This window comes from Rousettus aegyptiacus, unplaced genomic scaffold (genome assembly GCF_014176215.1).
Source record: "Rousettus aegyptiacus isolate mRouAeg1 unplaced genomic scaffold, mRouAeg1.p scaffold_m13_p_1, whole genome shotgun sequence".
NCBI lineage: Eukaryota > Metazoa > Chordata > Mammalia > Chiroptera > Pteropodidae > Rousettus > Rousettus aegyptiacus.
Genome location: NW_023416284.1, coordinates 84506107 through 84531828, shown reverse-complemented (window position 1 = coordinate 84531828; position 25722 = coordinate 84506107). Strand labels below are relative to the sequence as shown.

The 25722-nt window shown below is 40.0% G+C and overlaps 1 protein-coding gene across 2 annotated transcripts; it reads left to right on the top strand.

Annotated features, from left to right (window-relative positions):
• WRNIP1 (WRN helicase interacting protein 1) lies at window positions 1-21212 on the top strand. Of its 2 annotated transcripts, XM_016166687.2 has the most exons (7): window positions 3-1037; window positions 3207-3398; window positions 4611-4852; window positions 14553-14782; window positions 18964-19119; window positions 19834-19913; window positions 20472-21212. In XM_016166687.2, exons 1-7 carry the CDS (start codon window positions 228-230, stop codon window positions 20745-20747), a joined length of 1986 nt encoding a protein of 661 aa, XP_016022173.2. In that variant the 5' UTR covers window positions 3-227; the 3' UTR covers window positions 20748-21212. The 2 variants fall into 2 exon arrangements, with proteins under 2 accessions (XP_036093436.1, XP_016022173.2); XM_036237543.1 differs by lacking the exon at window positions 19834-19913 and having other exon boundaries at window positions 1-1037.
• Window positions 21213-25722: the final 4510 nt, after the last annotated feature.

The window sequence follows — 25722 nt, the reverse complement described above, 5'->3', positions numbered from 1 at the left end:
CTTCCCGGCTAACTGCGCGAGACGTCGCCGGCGGCGGCCGAGGGCGGGCAGACGCGGGAAGCTCCGGACGTGAGGCATGAGCGGCGCCCTCCCTCGGCCCGCTCCCGTCCTGCTGCGTCTCCGAGCGAGGGTCTCACGGCGTGGGGCCTAGCGGCGGGCATCGCTAGCCCTCGGCGTGCGCAGGGGTACTGCGACCGCGCTACGCGCCGGCGAGGGCAGCGACCACCATGGAGGTGAGCGGGCCGGAAGACGACCCCTTCCTGTCGCAGCTGCACCAGGTGCAGTGCCCCGTGTGCCAGCAGATGATGCCCGCCGCGCACATCAACTCGCACCTGGACCGCTGTCTACTACTGAACCCCGCGAGTAACGCGGAGCCCGCGGCTGGGCCGCACCGCGTGAGCGAGCGGGCCAAAGGGCTCTCGCCGCCCAGCGCCAAGAGGCGGCGGCTCTCGGAGAGCTCGGCGCTCAAGCAGCCGGCCACCCCGACGGCGGCCGAGAGTAGCGAGGGTGAGGGAGAGGAGGGCGACGACGGCGGCGAGACCGAGAGCCGGGAGAGCTACGACGCGCCGCCCACTCCCAGCGGCGCCCGCCTCATCCCTGACTTCCCGGTGGCCCGCTCCAGCAGCCCCGGGAGGAAAGGCTCAGGGAAGAGGCCAGCTGCCGCGGCCGCCGCGGCGGGTAGCGCATCTCCGCGAAGCTGGGACGAAGCAGAGGCGCAGGAGGAGGAAGAGGCGGTGGGCGACGGGGACGCCGATGCTGATGGCGAAGATGACCCAGGCCACTGGGATGCCGACGCCGTCGATGCCGCCGCCTTCGAGGCCAGCGGTGGGGTCCGCCCTCATGCCCGGGTGCTGGCAGCAGAGGAGATCCGGCAGATGCTGGAGGGCAAGCCGCTGGCGGACAAGATGCGTCCCGATACGTTGCAGGACTACATTGGGCAGAGTAGAGCCGTGGGGCAGGAGACCCTACTCCGGTCCCTCCTGGAGACGAATGAAATCCCCTCGCTCATCCTGTGGGGGCCGCCGGGCTGCGGCAAGGTGAGTGCAGCCATGGCAGAAAGGTTTCGAGTATGGATCTCTGCAGGTCGGGGCGTGGATCTAAGGGTCAGAGAGCTGTGGCGGAGGCCGCCGCCGAAGAATCCGCCAGTCTGGATATGGAGGCCTAAGAATGCAGGCCTTAGGGACCCACTGAGCTGGAGCAGTGCCTGGTCCACAGGTGGAGTTGTGATGGATATGAAAAAGGCACACCCACCCAGAACGTTTTCTCGTCGTTTTCAAAATGAGAATGTCTGAATTCATAGGTTTACAGGAGTATGTGGACTCAGATTTGATCTACCTTTATGTTTCTGTGCCACTTTAATGACCCAGTTCTTAGGGAAACAGCATGCTACAAATTGCAGTGGAATATTTGTGTATTAAATGTGTATACGGATTCAGTTTTGGGGGAAAAAAATATTTTAATTTCTCTGTGGTCTTTTATCTTCTTTATAGTTGTTGGTTTAACAGGCTTATTTTTATCCTTGAGACTATACTTAACAAGACTAGAATGAAAACTTTTCTCTCTGCATTTTCATCTGGCATTTCCATAACTGTCCTGGTAATGCCGTGTGCTTTGGAGAAGAAATATCGATGGGTTTGGTGTCCAGTTCTATTTACCTCGTTAGGAATTACCACAAGTCCAGAGGAAGGAAGTTAGGATATCGGGGTCTAGAAAACATGTCGTTTGAAGAACACTTGAAAAACACTGGAGGATTAAAACCGAAAAAAAAAAAAAAAAAAGAGTGGGTTGAGATGTTTAAACATGATTTTTTTTTTTTTTTTTTTTTAATCCATAGAAATAGGGAGAAGAATGAGCACCAGCGAATGAAAGGCAACATTTAGGATCAGAGTGTAAAGAGGTTGTCATAGGTTTCAGGTTCCAAGTTCTTATTACATAGGGCTTTTATGATTTTTCTCCAGTTTTTCATTCCAGTTTCATTACCCATAACTTAATCACATCTCCCTTCACTCCAGTTCCTGGAATGTACCTTGTTCGTTTTGTGACTTCTTATTTACATTCATATTTTCCCTTCAGTGGGTATAAATCATATCTAACTCAAATAACATTTTACCCTGGTGGTGGATTTAGTTGTTATCCTATTTAGGGGACTGAGCAGTAGCATTCTTATTAATTATCTGTGATCTCTTTACATCAGCACATGAGAATAGCTGATCAGCTGTTGATGTTCCCATGTGGCAAGAAAAAGTCCCCAGGAAAATGGTAGGCTGAATTCATAGAAGATGCTGGGCAAAAGATTTAGTGGCCTGGGCTGCTCCATGTAGTGGTTGGTGATCAGTCACAAGCCTAGGCATATATGGCATGGGAGCCAGTAGGCTAGAATTTGCTAAAGAAGCAGCCACAGTATCTAATGGTGCTGTACAGCTTGTGGAAAACAAAGTGCCTCCTTTTTATTCATTCAGAAGCAAATTTGACCCTCTGGTTAAACAGTTGTCCTCTTTTCTTTATTCCTGTCCATATTAATATACTGCTCACAACAATAATGTTAATAAGAGCACATGCAAATGTGTAGAGCAACATTAAGTGCCAGGCACTGAGCAGTGCTTTCCTTGCATCTCCATTGTTTTCTGGTAAGTACTAACATGATATAAGTGCTGTTGTTTCACTTACTTCCAGAGTAGATGTTCAGAAGTGGTCCACTGTCATCTTAAATGCTAGGTAGTCGTCGTTGGTCTTTCAGTTCAGAGGCTCACTGTCTTTTCTAAACTGCACTGATAAGCTTCCAGTTGTGGAATTGATGGAGTCTGTGATTCTGCACTTCACTTCTACACCCAGTCCTTCAGCAATAATGCTTTCTTGGCTAGAAGAGATCACAGCTGTCGCCCAGGCTCTGCTAAATCAAAACAGCTGTTCTAAACTGGGATTCCAAAGATTTTAGAGTCCGCCAAAAAGGAATCAAATGGGGTTAGGTACAAAGGAGAGAAGGTCAGGATTAGCCTAAGGTTTAGCTACCTCCTTGTTTTATTTATAATTTTTTTTTAATTTTTGAAAATGTGCTGTGGTATTTCAGATTGTATCTGCGCTGCTAAGCATTCTTCAGAGTTCAAGTTGCTTGGTAAAATGTGCTTATGCTGCTTGTGTTAGTACCCATGGGTGCTATTCTCTGTGTCTGATCAGTTTTCCAAACTCTTGTGTGTCATCTTTTTTAGACCACCCTGGCTCACATCATAGCCAACAACAGCAAGAAACATAGCATAAGATTTGTGACATTGTCTGCAACAAATGCCAAGACAAATGATGTGCGAGATGTCATAAAACAGGCTCAAAATGAAAAGAGCTTTTTCAAAAGGAAAACCATACTTTTTATTGATGAGATTCATCGGTTCAATAAATCTCAGCAGGTATATTAACATCTTTCTACCTTTTGGTAATTGTGAACATTAATTAAATCGAATATAAAGTATGTGAGATCACTTTGAAAAGCTTAAAGCACTATATAAATGCTAGGGACTGTTATCATTATTTCCTACAAAATATAGACTGCCAACCCATCTTCTTTGAGCCTAATTCAGCACTTTTTCTTAGTGTTTTTTTTTTTTAATATGGCAAGAAAATACTTTATCTGATAAATGAAATTATTAGTATATCCCTCAACTGTACATATCCAAAAAGTAGCTTTGGATCAAAGTTTCCAATTTTAAGACATTTTTAATCTAAATATTAGGAGTCATAGTGAACAGTTTAATTTTAAATTTCTCCTCCATAAAGTGTTACTTTTTATTTTCAAGATTAAAGAGTCTGTTTTCTATAACTTTAAGATCCCGTCAAGATGTGAATGTTAAGAATCTACCCATTACTACTTAAATGGCTTTCTGAAATAAAAGGACAATTTATTTTTGTAAACAAAGCCACATTTGTATTCTTCCTAAATAAACATAAACCTTTTTTTCAGATATACTTTTTTCATTGATACATTTATTGCAGCCTTTTAGTCAGAGAGGTAGAAACATTTTATAAAACCCTACTAAGCTTTTTTCCTCATTTGAATCTCTGACTAAATAGATCCTTGGAGTTCTGACTGGATGTTAGTACTCTAGGTTTCATATTGGACCATTGACTCATCTTAGCATTTCTTCCCCACAAAACACCATCCACTGGTTGCATACTCACTGATACTTATTTACCATGTTTGTTAGGAAGAATATGATTGAGTACTTGCAGTGAAAGAAAATTTGGAAAATACTGTTTTTGTGTTAGACTTCTGTAAATAAATAGCTGCTGTATTTAAGCTATGTCAGTTTGGCCTTGGGATAGAAGATACTTTTCTAAGTAAAGAAATCATTTATATTGAAACTAAAGTAGAATTCTACCTTTAGCTATTAGTCTACCAGCAAGAGACCAGATTTAGACATTGGCATTTCAAAAGATGTGTTTTATGCTTAAAAAGCATGAGTTGTGCTCTCATGATGTTGCATCCATATTCAGTGAAATATAAAGCTACTATTCCTAAAATCAAAATTAATAAAAGGAAGGAATGGATAGCCAACTTACGTAGGATTCTGCAGGTTGTTGTTGACTGGAATCAATTTCTTCTGTTTTCCTCCCATGATTAGGACACTTTCCTTCCTCATGTGGAATGTGGGACAATCACTCTGATTGGGGCAACCACGGAAAACCCTTCCTTCCAAGTCAATGCTGCTCTTCTGAGCCGCTGTAGGGTTATTGTTCTTGAGAAGCTTCCAGTAGAGGCAATGGTGACTATTTTAATGCGAGCAATCAACTCACTGGGCATCCATGTCCTAGATTCCAGCCGTCCCACTGACCCTCTGAGCCACAGCAGCAACAGCAGTTCTGAGTAAGTTTACAGTGTGCAGCATCCTGGGGACACACACCTCCCTGAGAATCCCCTGGCAGGGGGCCAGAAAGGGCTGAAAAGCAGTAAGGAGAGGGTGGGGACAGGGAAGAAATGTTGATCTAGCAAAAGAGAAGGGAAGTGCTGAATGCTACCAACAAGTGTATCTCTGCAAACATTTCCTTTTTTTTTAAAGATGTGTTTTATAGTTTGTAATGGCTGCATCTGTAATTCAAGGTTTAACATTGCTTCGCCCATTATTTTAGTTTTTAGGTGTTTGCTTTTGTGCTTAGGGATTTGGTCCTTCACCTAGCACACTTTTTTTAAAGTCTTGGAAGACTTTGGGAAGCCTTATTATGTTCTTTTATGGAATAGATTTAATTTACAGTTCTTTTGAAATTTATAATCTGAATCCAATATTTTTTCCTGCAGTTGACTTTTCTTTTAAAAATATTAAGTAAAAATTAAGTGTTACCATAAAATCCCCAAATCTTTTTAGAATGATTTTTGTATACTCACAGTCAAACTCAGTTCCACGAAAGTAAAAGAATTTTAACTGAAAATAACATAATTAGAGCCTGTCCCTTTTTTTAGATAATCTATTTCTGTATCATGAGTGCTACATGAGTTTCTTGATTCACAGGGTATGTATTATGGATAATCAATTAGATTTCATGGATCAAAGATTTTCCTTTATTTATATTAGACTATATTCTTCTGATGTCATTGATTTATGTTTCAGCTGAAATAATGTAGTGGAACATAATCTGGTCTGATGAGAGGCTAATGCCTGCCTCTTCATGCTGTGGACTCTACAGCTGCTAGCTAGTGCCTATCCTGAGGCCAAGTTCTCTGTAAGGATTAAAGTATATAGTTTTAGGCTCAGGGTTTAGGTTTCAGCAGTCTTTCCCTATGTGTCTGGCCTCTCCCATTTGCTCATGTGTCAGATATAGGAGGAATTGTGCTATGCCTTGTGAAAGACCTGAAACATAGCCAAGGACCCTCAGGTGGAACAAAGTCATCTTATCTTAGAGTATAGTTGTGATGGGATTGGGATAGCCAACAGAATTGTGGCTATGATGATGTATGGAACTTGCTGGTTGGTATCAGTCAGGTGTACTTATACTTAAGGAACGCTTTGTGCGCTGTACACTTGCTTTTTCCCTCTCCCCAATCACTGCCATGACACAATTTAAGTGAAATGAGAAGGACAATAGAACCATGGAGCTCATCTTAAAAGGATTTCTGTATTTTAACAGGATTCCCATATCACTTGTGCATGCACATTAAAATGTGAAAGGATCGAGTTAAAAAATTAATTTTTTTATTGCTGAAACTGAGAGCCTGACACAAAAGTGAGCCAGAGCTTCATAATTCTGTTAAAATTGCATTTTAGAGAAAACCTGCTCTATCCAATAGGTCATTTACTTATTTCCACTATCACTCATTTAGCATTGATCCTAATTATGACTTCTTTTCATTATCTTGTTTATTATACCTCCCGCTTTACTGGGAGGGCTAGGAAGATAGGATCTTGTCCTTCTTGTTCCTCTCTCCAGCACCCAGCATGTAATATATGCTTAGTAAATGGTTTGTGAATGAATAAATCCTAGCTTTCATTTTGAGGAAAAAAGTTTAATTATTATCATTATTATTATTATTGGTATAGTCCAGCAAAAGGGATGATTGCCCTATTGCCCAGAAGTCAAGAACCTTTTTCTTTTAATACTATTGCCCAAGAAAACTATAACAGCAAGCAGAGTGAAATGAAAGATTATTAAGCTTCATTTCATTTTGGCATGCCTATTAGCAATTCTGACAAGAAGCTAAGTTGGGAGATATCATAAGCCAAAGAAAGAGTTCTTACGTGATTAGTGATTTCCTAATAGAAGTACCTGGCCACCCCAGTTGCCTTGCGTAATTAATAGTGGATCGTGCTGTCTTTCAGTTTTAGGTAAAATTTTACTTTAGAATCTCTACTGACTGACAATAGCTCTATATACACTCTTGTGGACGTAAATTAGATTTGGTTACACCAAACTAGTGGGAAGGAAAGAACTTTTAACCCCAAATAATTACTCTCTCTCTCTCTTTTTAGAAAGCTATGAGTGTTCATTTGTGTTCTGTATTTTGTATTCATGACTGTTTTGGCGCGCTCGATAGCAACTAGAACATTTACAGAGAAATCCCAGAGTATTTAAGGCTATGCATGAGAGAAACTGAACAAGTACTGAAACTGGAAACTGATCAAACTGATGTTTGCACTGTTCTTGATTTTACTTGAGGAATTATGAGTTCTTATGCATTATACACATGTACCTTATAAATTCTCATTAGTATGAGAGAAAAGTGTTCTTTTTTTGTTTCCCTCCCATATTTATTTCTTCATTATAAATTAGGCCTTGTGTATGCTAGGCATTGACTGTGTATTGAGGAGCACATTCCTGTTCCTTTAGAGAGCTTAGAGTATATAAAGGGTTAGGTGAGTAAATAGGCTTCCAGGGACAGGTGTGATTGAATTTTGCCCACAGAAGCAGTGGGGTATAGAGAAGAGGCATTAAATATGTGAAATCAAATATTTCACCTCCTAGATGAAGGGATCCTAAGTTGAATTTTTAAGGATAAGCAGAATTTAACTAGATAAAATGGAAAACTCATTTTGGCAAGGGAATGCAGAATGTGACAGGTAGGGTGGTATATAGCATAGTCCATTCATTATGACTGGATAGGAGAGTGGGCATGAGGAAGGTGATGGTCAGCAAGGCCAGAGAGAGAGGGAAAGCCAGCTTTTAAAGACATGTGTTTTAAGGTAAGGATAATGATGTCAAGAGCCATGAGAAACCATATAGCTTAAGTAAGAGATGACATGCTCAGATCTGCATTTTAGGAAGATGAATGCACCCTCACAGAGAGTAGATTGGAGGAAGTAGATCATTCCCTTCCCCAGTCTCCTGCCCCTGTCCTCAGGGCCTGGGCTGCTGGGAGACCAGTTAGGAGGCTATTGCAGTGATGCCAAAGACAAAAGGTAAGTGCAGATGACTTGAACAAACGCTATAGCTGTTCTGAGAAATAGAGTCAGTTCTGTAGGCCTGGGTGTGAGAAGGGAAGGCATGTCTAAGACAATTCTTGAGTCTGGGGACTAAGCAAATAGTTGTACTTTTGAAAAAGAGATATAGGAAGAGAAGCAGAGGGGAATGTGAACAAGTTTGGGGACTCAATCATTTTGGGGGCCCCTGGGAGATTCATATGGAGAGGTCCCAGATCTAGAAGTCAGGAGAGCAGTGAAAGGCTTAAGATAGAAATTTGGGAGTCTCCAGCATTTCGGAAATAGTATAGCCCATGTATTTGAATAATTCCCATAGGAGAGCCGAAGGGAGCCAGGAGCTAAAATTAGTAAGTTGAGGACTTATCAGCATTTATTGGGTGGGAGAGGAAGAGGAGCCTAAGGAAACAAATCCAGAAAGGTGAGAAAACCAGAGGGTGCTCGCAGAGAAGCACTTCAGCAAGGAGGGAGTGGTCAGGGTTATTGCACCAGTTAGGGTTAGGTTTGGCTACTTATGACAGGGAAAAGTCAGAATGTGCCATAAACAAAGTAGAACTTTCTTTCTCATGTAAAAGAGTCTGAAGTCCCTGGGCATAAAAAATGCAGCTTCTATCCAGCTTCACAGTACTGTTGGGGACCTGGTCCTTGTCTTTCTCTGCTACCACCTTCAGCACAGGCAGGGCTTCTACCTCATGTCTTAAGGTGGCTACTGGAGAGCTGTTATGTTTGCATTCCAGGTAGCAGGAAAGAAGGGCCAAAGGATAGCATATCATCTGTTGAATTGGTTGAGTTTGAGTGGCTTCTGTCCTGAAGTGAAGATACTGTGGTTTGACTCTGAGACTGGGGCTTTTCTCACACACACCCTCTTGTCCTCCAGCTTTACTGTGACATTTACAAAATAGTATTCTATATAGACTCAATGGTGATTTGGTTGTTAAGAAAAAGAGGTAAACTGGTAATTTATGTTATATTATCTGTGGAGTTCCTTTGGTTTGTATGAGTAATCAACAGTTTTCATGTATTTTGCCCTCTAAGCATTTTGAGCACATGGTACGGTAAAGCATGCTACTGTACATTGGTTAATTTTGGAGGCCATGAAAATCCATCTTTGGTCTATGGTCTGATAAGCTTGTGCTGCTGAAATGAGAAAATAGAACTAGTGTTTACTCACTCTACAGTACTTGCTGCTTTGAAGGATTGTAGATTCCAGATCACAGGACAGATGTATGTTCAAAAACACCACTAAAGGATCAGTTGTGTGTGGACCAGATCATTGTGCATGATTTGTGGACAAGAAAAGAGTGAAACAAGAAGCCGTAATTGCACTGTTACTATCTAACTAGGCAGAGTTCCAAGACTTGGTTGAGTTAGAATGTCTTCTGTCCTGAAGCGAAAGTACTGTGGCTTGACTCAGACTGGGGCTTTTCTCAGGTCATCTTGAGAGGAGAGCCCAGACAAGGTGACCTCAAAATGAGATGGCCCAAAACAAGGTGGCTATAGGTTTCTCAGTCGTTTTGTTTTTGTTTTTAATAAAAATTTGAACTATTCTTTCTACCCTTTAAAAACAATCTTTTCTAGCATTAAATAGAAAGAAAGGTAGTAGAACACCAGAATAGAAGATACTGGTCAGAATGAGTTGTGGATTTAGAGGGCATTTTAATAATTTTTCTTAAAAAAATATTTTGATATAAAGAAAAAAGTTACATTAACATACATTATTAAATGATGACATAAAAACACTGGCAACTGGAAATAGATCTCAAGGACCTTGTATTTGCCTCCTGTGGCTGCTGTAACAAATTTCCACAAAATCTGTGGCTTAAAACAACGGAAATTTATTCTCCCACAGTTAATGGAGGCTTGAAGTCCACAGTCAAGCTGTTGGCAGGGTCACACCCCCTCCAAAGGCTCTAGGAGAGAGTTCTTCCTTTCAGAGTCTGGTGGCTCCTTAGCATCCCTTGGCTTGTGGCAGGATCACTCCATCGTCTGCCTCCATTCTCACCTGGCCATCTCCTCTGTGTCCCCTCTGCCTTCTCTTTTACTATCTCTTATAAGGACATTCGTCATTGGATTTAGGGCCCACAGTAAATCTAGGATGAACTCATCTTGAGATCCTTACCATTCTTTCACAGGTTCAGAGATTAGCACTTAGATACATCTTTTGGGGCTGTCATTCATCCCACTATGCCCTACCAGGTATATGGTATAATGGGTTTAAACAGAAAGGGGCATCATCTGTGAAGTTTATAGTCTCTCTTTTTGGGGACTATTTTATTTTCCCTCTGGTTATCATGGATGCAGCTGAGCTTAAGGCTCTGCTTGAAGATTTGCAGTTTTAAGAGAGTATACTACTGAACAGCCTAAAATGATTCTCATTACTAATGGTAAAATTGAGTGCTTATGATGTCTAGGCACTGCTCCAAGCCTTTTACATGTCATATAATCCTCTGAGAAGTAGCTGTTATCTTCCTTTTAAATAAGGAAACTGAGGCACCAAGATCACCCTTCTTGAACAGGATGGAACCAGTTTTGAAGGCATATTTCTAATTACTAAGGTACCTTGGTTGTTGAAGGGGTCTAGGTACAAAGCTAACTTATACTTAGTTATACTTACTTATAATTAGTATATTAAGTTAAAATACTACTGGTAAGTATTAACATTCTAACCTTTCTCTGTTGTTTCTTTGTGTGAGGGCAGCACTGTATTAATTTGTAAAGAATTAGGGACAGAAGATTCCCAGCTATAATTTCGCAGTAGTGCCTTTTAACCAGATCTGTATATCACACTTACCAGGGATGCATTTTGACAATACATATGCACAGAGTCTGGTCCTGGAGATTTCAGAATCGGTAAATCTGTGGTAAAATATACACAGCTGTGCTTTAGGAAGGTTCTCTGTAATCTGATGCAGATTTCTGGTTGAAGACCACTGTATAGCAGTTGTTACCCTAGCCATAGGATATTCCTTTTCCGTAGTAATTTAGGGAGAGTTTAACTGAGCCATGTGTGTTCTTTTGTTCTGTCATGAAATAACAGGTAAATTTTCACTTACTTCACTCTTCCAACTTGAACATTCAGCCATCTCAATGGAATCCTCTAAACCCTGATATCATCTGCCAGAAAAACAATGTGCGGAAAGATTCACACCCTTGAAAGGAAAAAAAATCTGTCTTTACAGCTTGCTTCCCATATTCCTGTGAAGTTTTCACTTCAGTTGGAAAAACTAGGCTGTGTCTTTTTTATCTCTAGGTCTTAATAACTAGGAATGTGATCTTTTCCAATGTATTTATTTTAACTACTTTTTCTCTTATTGAACAGTTGGGTTTTATTTTTGTTTTCTTTTTATCACATTATAACAATATAATTTACTATGCATTGTTTATTTCTCTACAGCACTTTATGAAATTTCAGGCATTCTATCCCCCAAAGTAAATTGTGCCACATTTTATCTATTCTAACTTTGGAAGGTTACTTCCAAGTTTATGCTTAAATTTAAAAATAATGTCAAATTCTCTAGACTAGAAGCATTCTTCAAGGTACTTTGTGCAGTAGTTACTGTTAGCTGAGGAGTTGTGCAAATATTACAAATATTCCTTATTTCATCTTGGCATGAACGCACTCATCTGCTCTCTCCCCTAGATCTCAAGTTATTTTTTACACATCTTATTACTCCTCAGAACCTAGGTAGAGTAGGGATTCAGGAAATACTGAGGTAGGTAGGTAGAACCTTTTAAACATCCTATACAGCGTTCTTAAGAGTGAATTTCCATTTGGGGATTTAATTATGTCACCATTGTGAGTGCCATCAGCAGTCACCTTTTATTACTTGGATAGAGTTGCTGACAGATTCATTTTTGTTTAAAAATACTTGTTTTGGATGGGGGTGAAATTTGGAATGTGGATCATATTGAAGGAGGGGAGGAGGAATGGAGCAGTGTGAGCTTAGGTGAAAGCATTCAGCTCTAGTTTTATTGTGGCAGCATTCCCACTCCCTGTGACTTCAAACCTGATTAAAAAGGATAACAATGAAATAACTTGGACTTTGGTTAATAATTTAAAAATTGAAGGAAGGATCCTATTTTACAACCGCATAAAATACATGCCTATTTTAAAAAGCTTTATCACAGTATGCTGTTTATAAGGCTTCAAAACAGTTTACCAGTTGGCTTCTCTCATAATTAAAAGGGCCTACTTGCTGACTTTATATGGGGCTTCGTGGAAACGGGACAGTATAGTAAGCACTAGAGTATAAAAGGCCACCCATCTTTTCTCTGTCTCAAAAGCACATGTTTCTATATGAAGGACAAATTCATAGAAAAGGAATATATACCAAAATACTAATGTTAAGGTAATACAACAATAAGTGACTTTTACCCCTTGTCTCTATTTTTAAAATGTAACATATTTTGTAAATTTATATATTTAGAGTTTTGAGTAGTTAATTGTGTTCCAAAAAAAATTATTTGTTAAGGATGTGAACTATACATAGTACAATCCCAATTTTGTTTTAAAAATTAAATGTAATGGTTGATAGTTGAATGGGTGGATGGATCGTAAAGGAAATTCAGCAAAGGCCATGGTAGCTGTTGTTATCTCTAGGTGGTGGAGAGAATGGGCTTTTGGGGGAAGGGGGTACATTTTCTATATATTATAATTTAAAAGAAAATAAATGTTTCACTCTGAAATTGTGGGAAAGTTGAAGTTAGTCCATTCATCATTGTGTAGATATTAATGTCTATTCTCTGCCAGGCACTGGGGTTATAAAGAAAGAATAAAATTTAATTCCTATCCTTGAGGCCTCAACATTTAATGGGAATGGAGAGATGACAAATGTGACCAACAAATGGCCTGAGTCATGGTGATGGCTCCATCAATTAGGATTGATGAGGGCTCCTGCTTTACTCCTTTTTCTTCCTGCAAATGATCCTGCAGGCTCTTTGTTGCTAGGAAGCTTTCCAAGGAAATGGAAGGCATTGCTTTTATTAGTTCTGAGTCTGAAATGAGATATTCAGGCAACTTTGGTTATTTCTGCCACCCTTCTCACAGCCCCTACATACACATAATATGTAGTAATCAAACAGGTATCTGCCTTCCTCTTTCAGGCACATGGGGTGCTGCCACATCCTCTCTAATATTGGTCCCTCCTAACACATTTTCTTTTCGTATATATTGTCTGTCATTTTATTCTAAAACATCTGAAATCTGCTAAATACGATCTGCTTGAGAAATAGTCCATCAACTTTACAAAGTGTCAGTGATGTGACTTGGTGTGTGTTTTGAGTATCCAGTCAGGAAGGGAGAAGGATGAGCTTTCAGACTGTAACCATGGCTCTGGGGCCCAGGAGGCTGTCAAGAATCTGATGAGGCTTTCATTATCAAACTATAAGACAAAATAGGTGCTTCACATGTGATAGGAGATCCACAATAACTGGAAGTCTTGGCTTTGGTAAATTAGGGAATGATATGACAGTCTTTAAGATATTAGAAACAAATATTTAATGAATGAAATACAAATGGGTATTATTCAAGCAGTTCACCAAGCAAAGTAGTGGGGTAGGTATACAATAAGGAATTCTACATGGACCTTCATAGACAAGCTTGGCCCCTTTCATGACCACTTCCCACCTACCTACTCCTGTCCTCATGGCTCTGCCCAGCCCTGTTGGTACCTATGCATATTTTTCAAGTAGCTGATTTAGACAGTCCAAATTGAATTATTGATTATTATAGACATTTTCAGCTGAAGTTTGGCAACAACATGGGTGAACCGTAACTGAAAAATTGTTTGCTTTGCAAATGTACTGCTAGCAGCTAGCTAAGAATTAATAAGACCTCTCTAAATGTGTTAGATATCTGTCTAACTAGACTTGGAATAGAAAATTTTGATCAATTAGATATGAATCTGAATCATGGTTTTCTGTGAAGGTCCACATTTAAAAATACGATGGTAGATTTTAGTCCTGACATTCAGAGACAAGTTAGGTGACTTACGCAATGTCTCACAGTTAAGTTCTGATGTAGTCTTCTGATGTCCAGGCTAGTGACCTTTGCTACTCTGTAGGCTTTATGTGATTAAGACCCACTTGGAAGCATACCCTAGGCTAAAATCCTAGAGACCTAGGTCCTAGGCCCTGCTTTGCCCAGAGTAATTGGATACCTAGTTTGTTGTTTGTAAAATGAGGAAATTGAACTGTGTGCTCTAGAGCCTTTCAGAGCTGGTTTTCTGATATAATGCTGTCTCTTTCCCCATGGGGGAAGTGGTCTGAGCATACCTGTATCATCAGGATGTGGACTGCATTTGAAGCATGTTTTCTGTGCATTATAATGAGGCACTGATGTTTCTGTGGTTTTCACTATTCTGTGAACTAGAGAGACCACATGTCCACTGCAACTTTTTGAAACTGTCCGTGTCTCCTTCATACATGCTAATGCGTGTGTGCTTATATATAGTTAAATATCCTCAATTTAAAGTCAGGTCATTTTTTAGCATGGATAGTGCTAAACCATGTTAACAATGGGAATTAAGAAGAGAGGGAAGAAGCCTTGAATATAAGTCGTTTTTAGTGATCTTGCTAAGACATATGAGTTCACTAAGAAATGATACAGAATGAAAAGTGTTATGACAAGTGTGACAGTAACTAACGCTAGTTGTGTTGCAGGCCCTCCGTGTTCATAGAGGATAAAGCAGTAGACACTCTGGCTTATCTCAGCGATGGGGATGCCCGAGCTGGATTGAACGGACTGCAGCTGGCGGTGCTGGCCAGGTTATGCTCTAGGAAGATATTTTGTAAGAAGAGTGGGCAAACCTATTCTCCCAGTAGAGTTCTGATCAGTGAAAATGATGTGAAGGAAGGCCTCCAGAAATCTCACATTTTATATGACCGAGCAGGTAAATAACTCTGAAATGTAAAAAGAATGAAACTTTAATGAAATGAGTTGTATACATACTTTCACTTCCAGGCTTCTGACTTTCATCTGGGTCCAAAGCATGAATGTGATTTTCAACTGGATCTCTACATTGATAATAGAATTAAACCTTACATTTGGGATTTGATTTCAAAGACCTAGCATCCTGAACTTTCTTAGAGAGGCACAGAGCAGAAGCTCTCCTAATAAGAACTGAGAGGAGTTTTCGAGTATGAAATTGTAGGCTTCAAACTTATCTTACAAGGTAGTTAAATTTTTTTTTTCCACAAGCAGTTTTGAAAACCTGTATATTCAGTTGACAGTGAGTAAATCTCATGATCATTTATAATGACAATAAATAACAGGAGGACTCTTGCAATAGGTAACTTTTATTAGCCTAATGAGAATTAAAATCCTTAATTTCAAGAGTCTCAACTAAAAATTAGGTTTTCTTGGATCTCGATGCTTTTATTTTGTAATAGCCTTTTAAAAAATTTCATATGATTGTGTGCACTTAACCTGTTTTCATAGAAGCATATTTACAAATATCAATTTTTATGCCAGCTCTTATTAAATCTATGATCTGGCAATATTAAATGTCATAAGCACAGCACATTTGTATCTTTTTAAAAAAGACGTGGGTGACAAAGATAGTGTACTGTAGATTAGCCTGGACTTCTGGAGCTTGAGTATTTGTGTAATTCTGGATAGAGTCATGTTGCAATAACTGGAATAGAATTTCCACACCTTTAAAAGCTATGTCAGAAAAGGAAGCTGATAATTAAACATTCTAGATATCACGTAGGCTGTACCATGTCTTTAACAGTATTTCAAAATCCTTTCTGATGTTGGAGAGTACTTCTTACTGGTTAGAGAAGGGGGTGGAGAAGCTTATGAATCACTTTAGTTCCAGGCACTGCCTCCTGATGAGTGAACAGAACATGCTGTGTGACCTTGGGGCAATGACTGAAGTTCTTTGGCTTTAGTGCACCTCAGCTGATGGGAGGGTGGGGGAACTAATTAGTACTACGGACATTTTAGAAGCATTAAACAAATAGTCCTGTTTACTCTCTGATGTGAATGTGCCTCTCAACAGGGCCTTCTCCTTGCATGACCCAAGAATCAACAGGGCCCTCTCCTTGCATGACCCAAGAATCTCAGGTGGCCAGCTCTCTGTGCTCTGAAATGTCATATGAATACTTGGAAAAGATGAAAAGTAAAATATTCTGGATGTAGAGTTTTGCTTAACTTTTGGCCAAGTACAAGAATTGGAGATAGGAACAAAATTTAAATTTTTAAGAAGCAAAAATCTTCCCACCTACTGGACTCCCCATTGTTTCTGAGGGTTCCGGCAACAGTGGTCTCTCTCCCTTTTTGTGGGCGTCCTAAAGGAGACTCTTCATTTTGACTGGAACAACTAGAACTATTCTTTCACATTTTATCAGACTGTCAGTTAAAAAACCACTGTTTAATGTAACTAGCTAACAATGAATCGAGTATTTTATATACATTGTCTTTTTTTTAATTCTCAAAATAACTTTAGACGGTAACTATTAATATTATCCTTATTTTACAAATGACAAAACTTGCCTAAATTCACAAAGCAAGTGGTTAAATTCATCCTCAGTTCAGGTCTGACTGGTTCCCAGGACTGTATCCTTCCCCACTGTCAGTGCTGTCTCCATGCCAGCCACTCCCGACTGGAGCATGTTCACTCACACAGGCATTAAGACACTTACTCTCACACACCCATGCAAACACTGTGCTTGCTTACACTCATGCATATTCAGACATACCCACTCATACACACACACACACACACACACACACACACACACACACACACACAGTGGATGTCAGATATGTCCAGTCCTAGGATTCCTACTTCTTGGAGCTCATATTCCATCAGGGGTAGCTATGCATAATGGGCATCACCTTCTCTGTAGCTCTTTGCTGCCTCAGGAAGAGCTGAAGTCAGTCGGAGCTGCAGGGAGCTAGGCCTTGAGACCCAACACAATCCACAAGTCTTAATTCCTTCCCTACTCCACTGTAGCTTACCTACTCCACAGTGGATCCAGAGACACTCAAACGTAATTCAGATCATAGAGCATAGTTCTCTTACAGGCTTTGTTCTATCACTAGGGATGTTAGAAGCATTGCCCTGGAAACCCGCTAGCTTATACTCTTGGGCCTTTTTATAATTCTGTTGAGACAAAGACCCTCACCCTCAGGATTTTAATTATTTATTTTAATGTTATCTAATATGTAATTATTATGGGATCCGATGACTAGCTCAGAGTGAAGAAATTTCCAAATGAGAACAAGTTCTCTGCCACGCATTGAGGATAGAGTTCTACATAAATAATGTGAAAGTTTAGGTCATAAACCAGTATATAATAGAAGCAAAAATAGAAGCTAACTTAGATAATGTCTAACATGTTTCTATAGGACTTACTCCATAACAGGCATACATTATTTAATATAACCCTATGAGCTAGCTAGTCGTATAATATTCATTTTACAGATGAGAAACCTGAGGAGGCATAGAAAGGGTCAGTAACTTGCCCTTGATCACATGGCTGATATGTTTGGCATTCAAACCCAGGCAGCCTGGCTCCAGAACCAATGATCTTAATCATATTGCCTTTCATTATTATTGTCAGTAAAGGTTTAAGAAAATGAGTAAAGCCTTTGTGTAGGGGAGATTTATTGCCATCTCCATATTTACATTTGATAGAAAGTGAAACAGAGGTGGCTGCTTCCGTCTTCTCTATGTCCATGAGTTCGCCAAGCTTGCACTGCCTGGTCCTCCTCCTCACGTCCAGGCTTAGCTCTGGAGGGGAGCAGAGCACAGGGTTAGTGTCCAGGCCTGTAAAGTGGATGGGCCAGAACCATGTGGGTTTCATGCAGGACACTTTCTCAGCTGGTCTCCATGGCATTGTGACTTAGCTGATTAACCTCTGGGACAAGTGAAAACTCAGTTTGTCGACAGAAATCCAGTAGCTCTTCTGAAACCATTGATCTGCCCTAGTGCTTCTCCCTCTGAAATGAGAGGTGCTTAGGCCCCACAGTTGGCCTCTCGAGTTTTTTTTTTCCTTTGGCAAGCCAGCATCTTATCCCATGCTTTCTTCATCTGAAGCTCAAGTGTCATTTTATCAGCATAGTCAGTTGTTGGGACTTGCTTGTGGGACCAGATGTTGTACAGAGCAGATCATGGTCTTCTTGTTGGCATTGGCTTGATAAGCACAGACCAGGTGCTTCTCTGAAAGGACTAATACTAATGAGAATAACAATCCTGCTTTCTAATGAGGAGGGTGCTCTCTCCTCAAACTCGAGGAAGAGATGGTGGTCAGAAAATAGTGAAATGTGCGCAAATGCAAATGTTTAGCTATAATTTTCTCTCCTTAAATATGCTTTACTAAAGCATGTTTCACTGATTTGTTTACATGGGTTAAAAAATGGGGTAAGACCAAGCAGTAAGGGAGAAGAGCTACAGTGCTTTCAGGGTGAGAGTTTTTAGTCCATGTGTCAGTCCTTCTGCGACTCTGCCACACAGATGTCTCCACACTGGGTTTAAACCACCACAGAGTTCAGATATCAGAAAGGCAGCCGGAAATGAAACCAAGGAACAAATGGGCTATAACAACTGTTCTTGCCACTTGACTCTTCATCTTAATGGCTATATCCAAGTGCAGGGTCAATTTTCCTTAAATCGACAGTGGGACACACAGTGGAACCAGAACATCAGAATCACTCTCGCTCCAATCTTGGCTCTGACAGATCTACTGAGGTCTATGAGGACCTCTTTTCCAATTGAATGTCTCTTCCCTTTGCCTGGTCTGTGCTCACATTCAGCGTGGACAGCCACAGTTTTGTAGCAGCTTCGTACTCTGAATGGGACTGGGTTACCAGGCAGGCCCGCAGGCTCCACAGGGAACTGCATGGGCCTATTACAGCATATCACACCAGTGGCACTGTACTTTCCCACTGAGGAGCTTGACAGCTATCAGACCTCACTCTCCTCAGCTTTCTTATGTCCCTTATCAGTTCAGACTTCCTTAAAATCAGCCAAGTGAAATTAGCATGGCTTGGCTGATCCTCTATGAGCTGGGCCGATTCTTTCTTCCTGCCTGTAATTGAGTGGGTGCTTTTTGTTGCGTTCAGGAGAAGAGCATTACAACTGTATCTCTGCACTTCATAAATCCATGCGGGGTTCGGACCAGAGCGCCTCCCTCTACTGGCTGGCACGCATGCTTGAAGGAGGAGAAGACCCACTATATGTCGCAAGGAGGCTTGTGAGGTTTGCCAGTGAGGACATAGGTGAGTGTAATGGAGGGCTCCAGAACCTGGTGTCCATATAGTGTGGGGTGGCATGGGAGGAGGAAATGGCTATTTTTTGACCTAGGAGTTTCTTTGTACCACGTGGAACAGGTAAGGAGACGATAAGAAGACCTAAGTATGAATTCAGTAGTTTATTTCTTGGAGTTATATGTGAGCTTTTGAGTGTTTGTGTTCCTAAAGCCACCATTTTGTTTCCTCTTCAGTAACAATTTTCCTAAAATGAATATTGAAATAAAAGAAATATTTTAAATTTGCTTTGTGGGCGGGTGTTCAGATTTTCATCAGACAGCTCCCGAGATAAAAATGGAAGATTCTGGACACTATTTAAATAAAAAGACCAGGAAAAATTTTTCTTTGATGTTTGTTAATGTTTTATTTTTAAAGTATCTATCCTTGTGGCTGTCATCATGATCTCTACTTATGTTTTTGTACATAGTCTCTTTATTTTTTCTACTAGATGTAGAATTTTTATCCCTGAGGAAACAACTGTTGACACTACACAGTAACCACTCAGTAAATATTTCTTGAATAAGCTAATGGCATCAGAAAAAAGTCAGTCCATTTTGCTAAGTAGGATGTTTTTGGTCCGCAGAGTCTACAGGCAGTGATAGTTCCAGGTCATGGTAGCACATAGACAGGTCAGGATGGGGTGTGCATTGTAATTTAAACTTTCTCTTTCTGTGTGTGTGACAGGTCTGGCAGACCCATCTGCATTAACACAAGCAGTTGCTGCCTACCAAGGCTGTCATTTTATAGGCATGCCTGAATGTGAGGTAAAGTAATCAGCTCAGTTCTTTGTAAATTAGTTCCCTTCTCTTATGCTCTATCCCTTTGTGGATTTGAATATATGTTCTGCCTTCACCATTCATATGTGGACCTACTGAAGAAGTTGCTTGGCTTTTTAACTCCCATTTTAGAAGCTTAGATTCTAGAAAGTGGGGGGACCAACAAGGTCATGTTTCCAAAGTATTTCTGGGAGTCCTAGGTTCAGAGGAAGTTCTCAGGATTTCTGGGAGGCAGAAGTGTTGAAGAAGCTGAATAGGAAGTCTATGCAAGTTCACCCACAACAGAGCAGTTTCACATTTATCTGTTTTATATATTGGGGTTTTAAGAAAATTTTTCATTTAATAAAAAGTTCTGTAATTCAAAAAGAAAAAAACATTGGCCTAGTTCAACTTCTAGGCTCATGTACGAATTTCTTCTTTCTATCATAGGTGGTTATTCAAACTGTAGGCAGAAAGGGGGGATAATATAAGCATGGTGGGAATCTCTTCAGAATTAACTAGAGACATTCTAAAGTATTCTGCAAAAATCTTTCCTTTTTTGCATAGGTGCTTCTGGCCCAGTGTGTAGTCTATTTTGCCAGAGCCCCAAAGTCTATTGAGGTGTACAGCGCCTACAACAACGTCAAAGCCTGCCTGCGAAACCACCAGGGGCCTCTGCCCCCTGTCCCACTGCACCTGAGGAATGCGCCTACCAGGCTGATGAAGGATCTGGGCTATGGCAAGGGCTATAAGTATAACCCCATGTACAGCGAGCCTGTGGATCAGGAATACCTGCCAGAAGAATTGAGGGGAGTGGATTTCTTTAAGCAAAGGAGATGCTGACTCTTTTAGGCTATGACAGCAGAAGGATGTTACTTTTTTTTAAGGAGTGGCCAGAAAGAGAGTAACGATTGTGAAGTTGGTTGGTTGCCCGGTAGAAATTAAAATAGACCAACGTTTTGTGCCAGAACTGTGAGAATTCCTTAGGTGGAGGCACTGGAATTTCAACTAAGTGTGTAACATTGAAATTATGTTCATTTGCACTCTGCAGTGGTTATGCTTATGAAAGTATCTGGCAGCTTTGTGCAATGAATTAATGTTATAAGGAATTATCTATTTTGTCATAGTATTTAAGTCATAATGTCACTTCAGAATTCAGTTCTGTAGGATTTTTTTCTTTAAAAATGTATATTATGGGTAGTTTTAATTGGTAAAAAAAAATGTAATTGTGATTTAATACTGCATAGTGTTTTGGGTATTTTTTTTATATGCAAAGGTCTTATGAACCAATAAAACTATTTCAAAGTACTCTTCAAGTCTCATGTTTTTCTCACCTGAGATCTCTAGGTTCCAACTTCTCTTACCATCACATTTTTGTAGATAAATAACTGTAAAAGAAATATTATCATTGGTGAAATTGGAAAGCTTAGTCAATGTATCTTTTTGAAAAATAATTTTAATTGTTTTAAAGGAATACATGTAAGTTCAAATGGATTATACAAGAATCTAGTAGTCTCCTGTTCCATTTCTTCCTGCATCTTCCAAGTTTCTTCTTGTAGCACCATGTTTCTAAATATACAATCCTGTTTCACTTTTGTGTTTTCTAAGTTTCTCTCTCTCTCTCTCTCTCTCTCTCTCTCTCTCTCTCACACACACACACACACACACACACACACACAGAGCTTAGGTTTTTTTGTATCTACTGCTAATTCTTTTCAAACTCCTTAAGAGCCATTTTGCACACATTTCCACAAAGATGGTTCTATGGTTCTGTTTCTCCCCACTTAGCATGATCTCTCTTAGGCACTGCTACTTCTATCTAGAATGCTGTGCAGATGTCATCCTGGTACTTCCTCTGCCTTTCTCCTGAATTCCTGTTTTCTGCATAGTATATCCTGCCTTCTGTTATTTCTGTGCTACACATCCTCTAGTTTTATCAGGCTAGAGGGACAGTGCTTTGCACTCACCAGGCCTGATGTTTGAACCTCCCTGTAGTGCATGATTGTCATCCTGAGAATCTCCCTTTGTTGTCATCCTGGATTTCCTTTGCTTTGCACCTGCATGACATCTGATTTCAGGATCCTGTGCTTTCCTCCTCCTACTTTGGTGATGCACATCCTTTAGAAGCTTTATGGGGCAAGGATGTATATGAAGCACAAGATTTTTAGACCAGAGTGTTGAAAGGCTTTTGTTCTACCTTCAGACTCACCTGATAATTTGGGTATAAATTCTAGGTCAGAAATCATTTGTCAATTGTAGTCCTCTTTTCTACATTGTTACCAATAAGTTTGAAGATGCTCTGATTTGTGACCTCTGCAAGCTTATAGAAGAATCTCTCTTTGTTCCTGACGTTCAGAAATATTTCAGTGATTTTACTTTTCACTTAGTAGACCTTTTAAATCTTAACTCATGTCTTTAAGTGTTGGGAAAGATTTTTTTTTATTAGTGTTCAATAAATATTAAGTACCCACCTCATGCTAAGCATTTGTTGGGAATACAGCAGTGAACAAATGAGACAAAATCCTGTGCTCATGAAACAGTATGAAAAATAATAGTATATCAGATAATGATAAGTGTTAAGGAGAAAATATTCAGGGAATGGAGATAGGGTGGGGAAGTGTAATTTTAGTTAAGCAGCCTAGGTAGATTTCATCAAAAAGGTGGTATTTGAGTCAAAAATTAGAGGAAGTGAATGTGCCATATAGATAGCTGGGAGAAATCTTATTCCAGGTAGAGGGAACAGCAAGTACAAAGCCCCTAGGGAGAAAGATGCCCGACAGACTGTCCAGTGAGGAGGCCTGTTTAACTGGAGTAGAGGAAGGGAAGTAATGAAAGTTGAGGTCAAGAGATGATGAAGGTCCAGATCACGTGGAACCATTTTGTTTATGGGAAAGATGTTGGCTTTTACTCAAGGTTTCTAGCAAAAGAATGGCACAATGGGACTTAAATTTTATATGAGTCACCTTTGCAACAGTATTGACAAGATGGTAGGGAGCGATATGGGAAATGACAATTAGTATTCTAGGAGAGGTGATAGTAGGTGAGTTGATGGTAGTCAAGATGGTAAGAAGTGGTTTGATTATGAATATACTTGAAGGGAGAGCCAATAAAATTTGGTCACATTTTATGTAGTGCATGTATGTGAAAGAGGAGTTAATGGTAAGTGTCATTTATTGAGATTGTAATATGTACCAACTTGATTCTTAGCATTTTGCACGTACTAATTTGAATCCTCATAATAACCCAGTAAGCAACGTATCATTATTTATATTTTCAGGATACGTACACTGGGGCACAGAAAGGTTTAGTCTTCATTCAAGACCAGCCAGCTAATAAGTGAGGGAGCCAGGGATTGAACATAAGCAATCTGATACAGAGCCTGTGTTCTAACCTATGGATTATTCTCACCTCTGTTTGCTCTGGTCCCTCTTTCTGGAACTTTTAGTTCTGGGATTGGCCCTCAAACTGGTCTTTGTAAATGTTTCTTTCCTCCTTATTTCCCATCCTTTTGTCTTTTTGCTCCACTCTGGAAGATTTCCTCAACTTTAATTTTCACTCCTTAATTTTTCCATCATGTTTTAAATTTCCAAGAGTTCACCTTTCTTTTAATATTCTCCTTTTTTAGTAGCCTGTGTTTATTTACTTGTTTGTTGTGTGACTGCTTATCTCCCTTAGGATAAATTTGTTTTCCAATTTTCTGTAGATAACTGTTCCTCACATGTTTTCTTCTATTCATTTTGTTCTCTACCATTTATTTCAGATATTCTTCAAATGTCCAGTAACCCTGTGTTATATGCTCATGTTTAAACATGAACTGAAAAGCAGATTAGAAGCTCTGAACATGGAATGCAGGAAAGAAAGGGGTTGATTCTTGCTGAGCCATTTATTAGAAACCCTGAAAGGCTTTTTCTCTTGGGCTGGTGAGAGTTCCAGAGAACCTGCTCAATAGCATGTCGGGCACCCTGCACTTTAGGAGCTATGTAGGGAAAGAGGGCCATCTTCCTACAGCAATCAGTGTGTATATGTCCCCTTGACCTCTGATTATGAAATGGTACCCAGGTCCCCAACTCTGGGGGCCAGTTCAGAGATCCTCCAATGGCCTGGAGTAGGAGAGGGTGCCTGCCACTGTCCCAGCCTTTTTCTGCCACATAGATCAGGTGGGTTCTTGGCTTTCCCCACTAAGATCCACTAAGTCAGTTACTACTCTCCTATCATATTCCCAACTTCCAAAATTGTGTTGCCATTATTTCACCTGTTCCCCTCATCTTAAAGGTTAATGGCTTTTGGTGGGAGGTTTGGGGGAAATGAAATTAGCAGCGAGTTCAATCCATCACCTTTACTAATATTTCAGACATTTAATTTAGTTAAGGTATTTACAGCTCACAACCACAGGAAGCGATTCAACCTCTAGCCCTGAAGAGACAAGGGGAGAGAGCTGAGAGGGAACTCTCAGCCATAATCATACCAGTAGCCCTCTGACAAGAACTGTGGCCTTAAATATAAGTGGAAGATCTCAGCAACTACTGCACATCTTGGCAGGAGGAGTAAGGGATGGGAAAGTAAATGAATAGCCTGATACCTGTCTCTCCTGCCTTCTGATCTTGTGCTGGTGCCTTCCATTAGCAGAATCTACCAGAAGTTTCCCTGGCTAAAAAGCAGATTGACAAGGATGGAGAGTGGATTTAAAGGAACAAGCGAAGAATACCTAGTATGGACAGATCTCTGGAAAAAAAAAAATAACTTTTAAAAGAAACAAAATTTTTTGCATGATTGTATGCTCTGGGAACCAAAAAGAATAGTCTGAAAAACTAAAAACATAATCCAGGAAAATGGTAAGATGTAAGCAATATATGAACATTAGTAACTTCTGGACTAATTGTAATCAGAAAATTACCAAGAAAAATATCCCATTCTCGGTAACAGCCTAGAAGTAAACAGTATCTGAAGGGCAGGACCTAATGAAGGAACTACCATATTACTGAGACAAAAAGAAAATGAACAGAAGTAGAGATCAGCCTAAATATTTTATTATAAACATAATTTATTATAAAAATTATTTAAATTTGTTTTTATATATTCCCTTTATGCTTAGCATTTAGAATGTGATCAGTTCATATTTGTTTAATGACAAAATGAGTGAATCAATAAGCATGCATCAAGATATTTATGTAGAGGTCTGTCCTTGATGTTTCTGTCCACCAGGAGTCAGGCTTTCATCATGACAGAATAAGCCAGTAAGTCCCACCAGAGCTTCCACCTGGTACAGATGACCACACGCAACCAAAATTGAGTTTCAATATTTGTGATTAACCTCATAGACTAATAAATAATTTTTAAAAGCATATTTATTTGATTGCAAATTAATTTCATTACAAAACAAACAGGAGGAGATGCATAAAAAAATAAAAATCAACTTTAATATTTCTTCTCAGTGAAAATCACTGATAACATTTTAGTATATGTCCTTTGGGTATTTTTTCCAATGTAAGTAAGTGAAAACTGGAAGCATGCATTATCTCTTTTATAGATTATGATGTTTGTCTTTCTTCTGCTACCACCTCCCTACCTGAATACATCATTTATCTTTACATTCTTGCTCCAAGCACATTCAGTGACTTATGAAGCCATGAGGTCTGTGCGAAGTCCCCATGCCTCCTGGGCCTGCCTCCCTTGTCCCATTTTTATCTCTTGGTATCTCGAATAGCAGCTGCTAGGTCTATCTGAGTGTAGCTGGTTTAAGTCATCCACACTTGAAATTGATACATGAGTGGGGAAACAGGACTGTATGTGTTTGCTAGCCAGGGATATGTTGTCTGAA

Coding starts and splice junctions, on each gene's coding strand:
- WRNIP1 (XM_016166687.2), top strand. CDS start 228: ATGGAGGTGAGCGGGCCGGAAGACGACCCCTTCCTGTCGCAGCTGCAC. Junction 3,399..4,610: donor GGTTCAATAAATCTCAGCAG/GTATATTAACAT, acceptor TCCCATGATTAG/GACACTTTCCTTCCTCATGT. Junction 14,783..18,963: donor CATTTTATATGACCGAGCAG/GTAAATAACTCT, acceptor TGTTGCGTTCAG/GAGAAGAGCATTACAACTGT.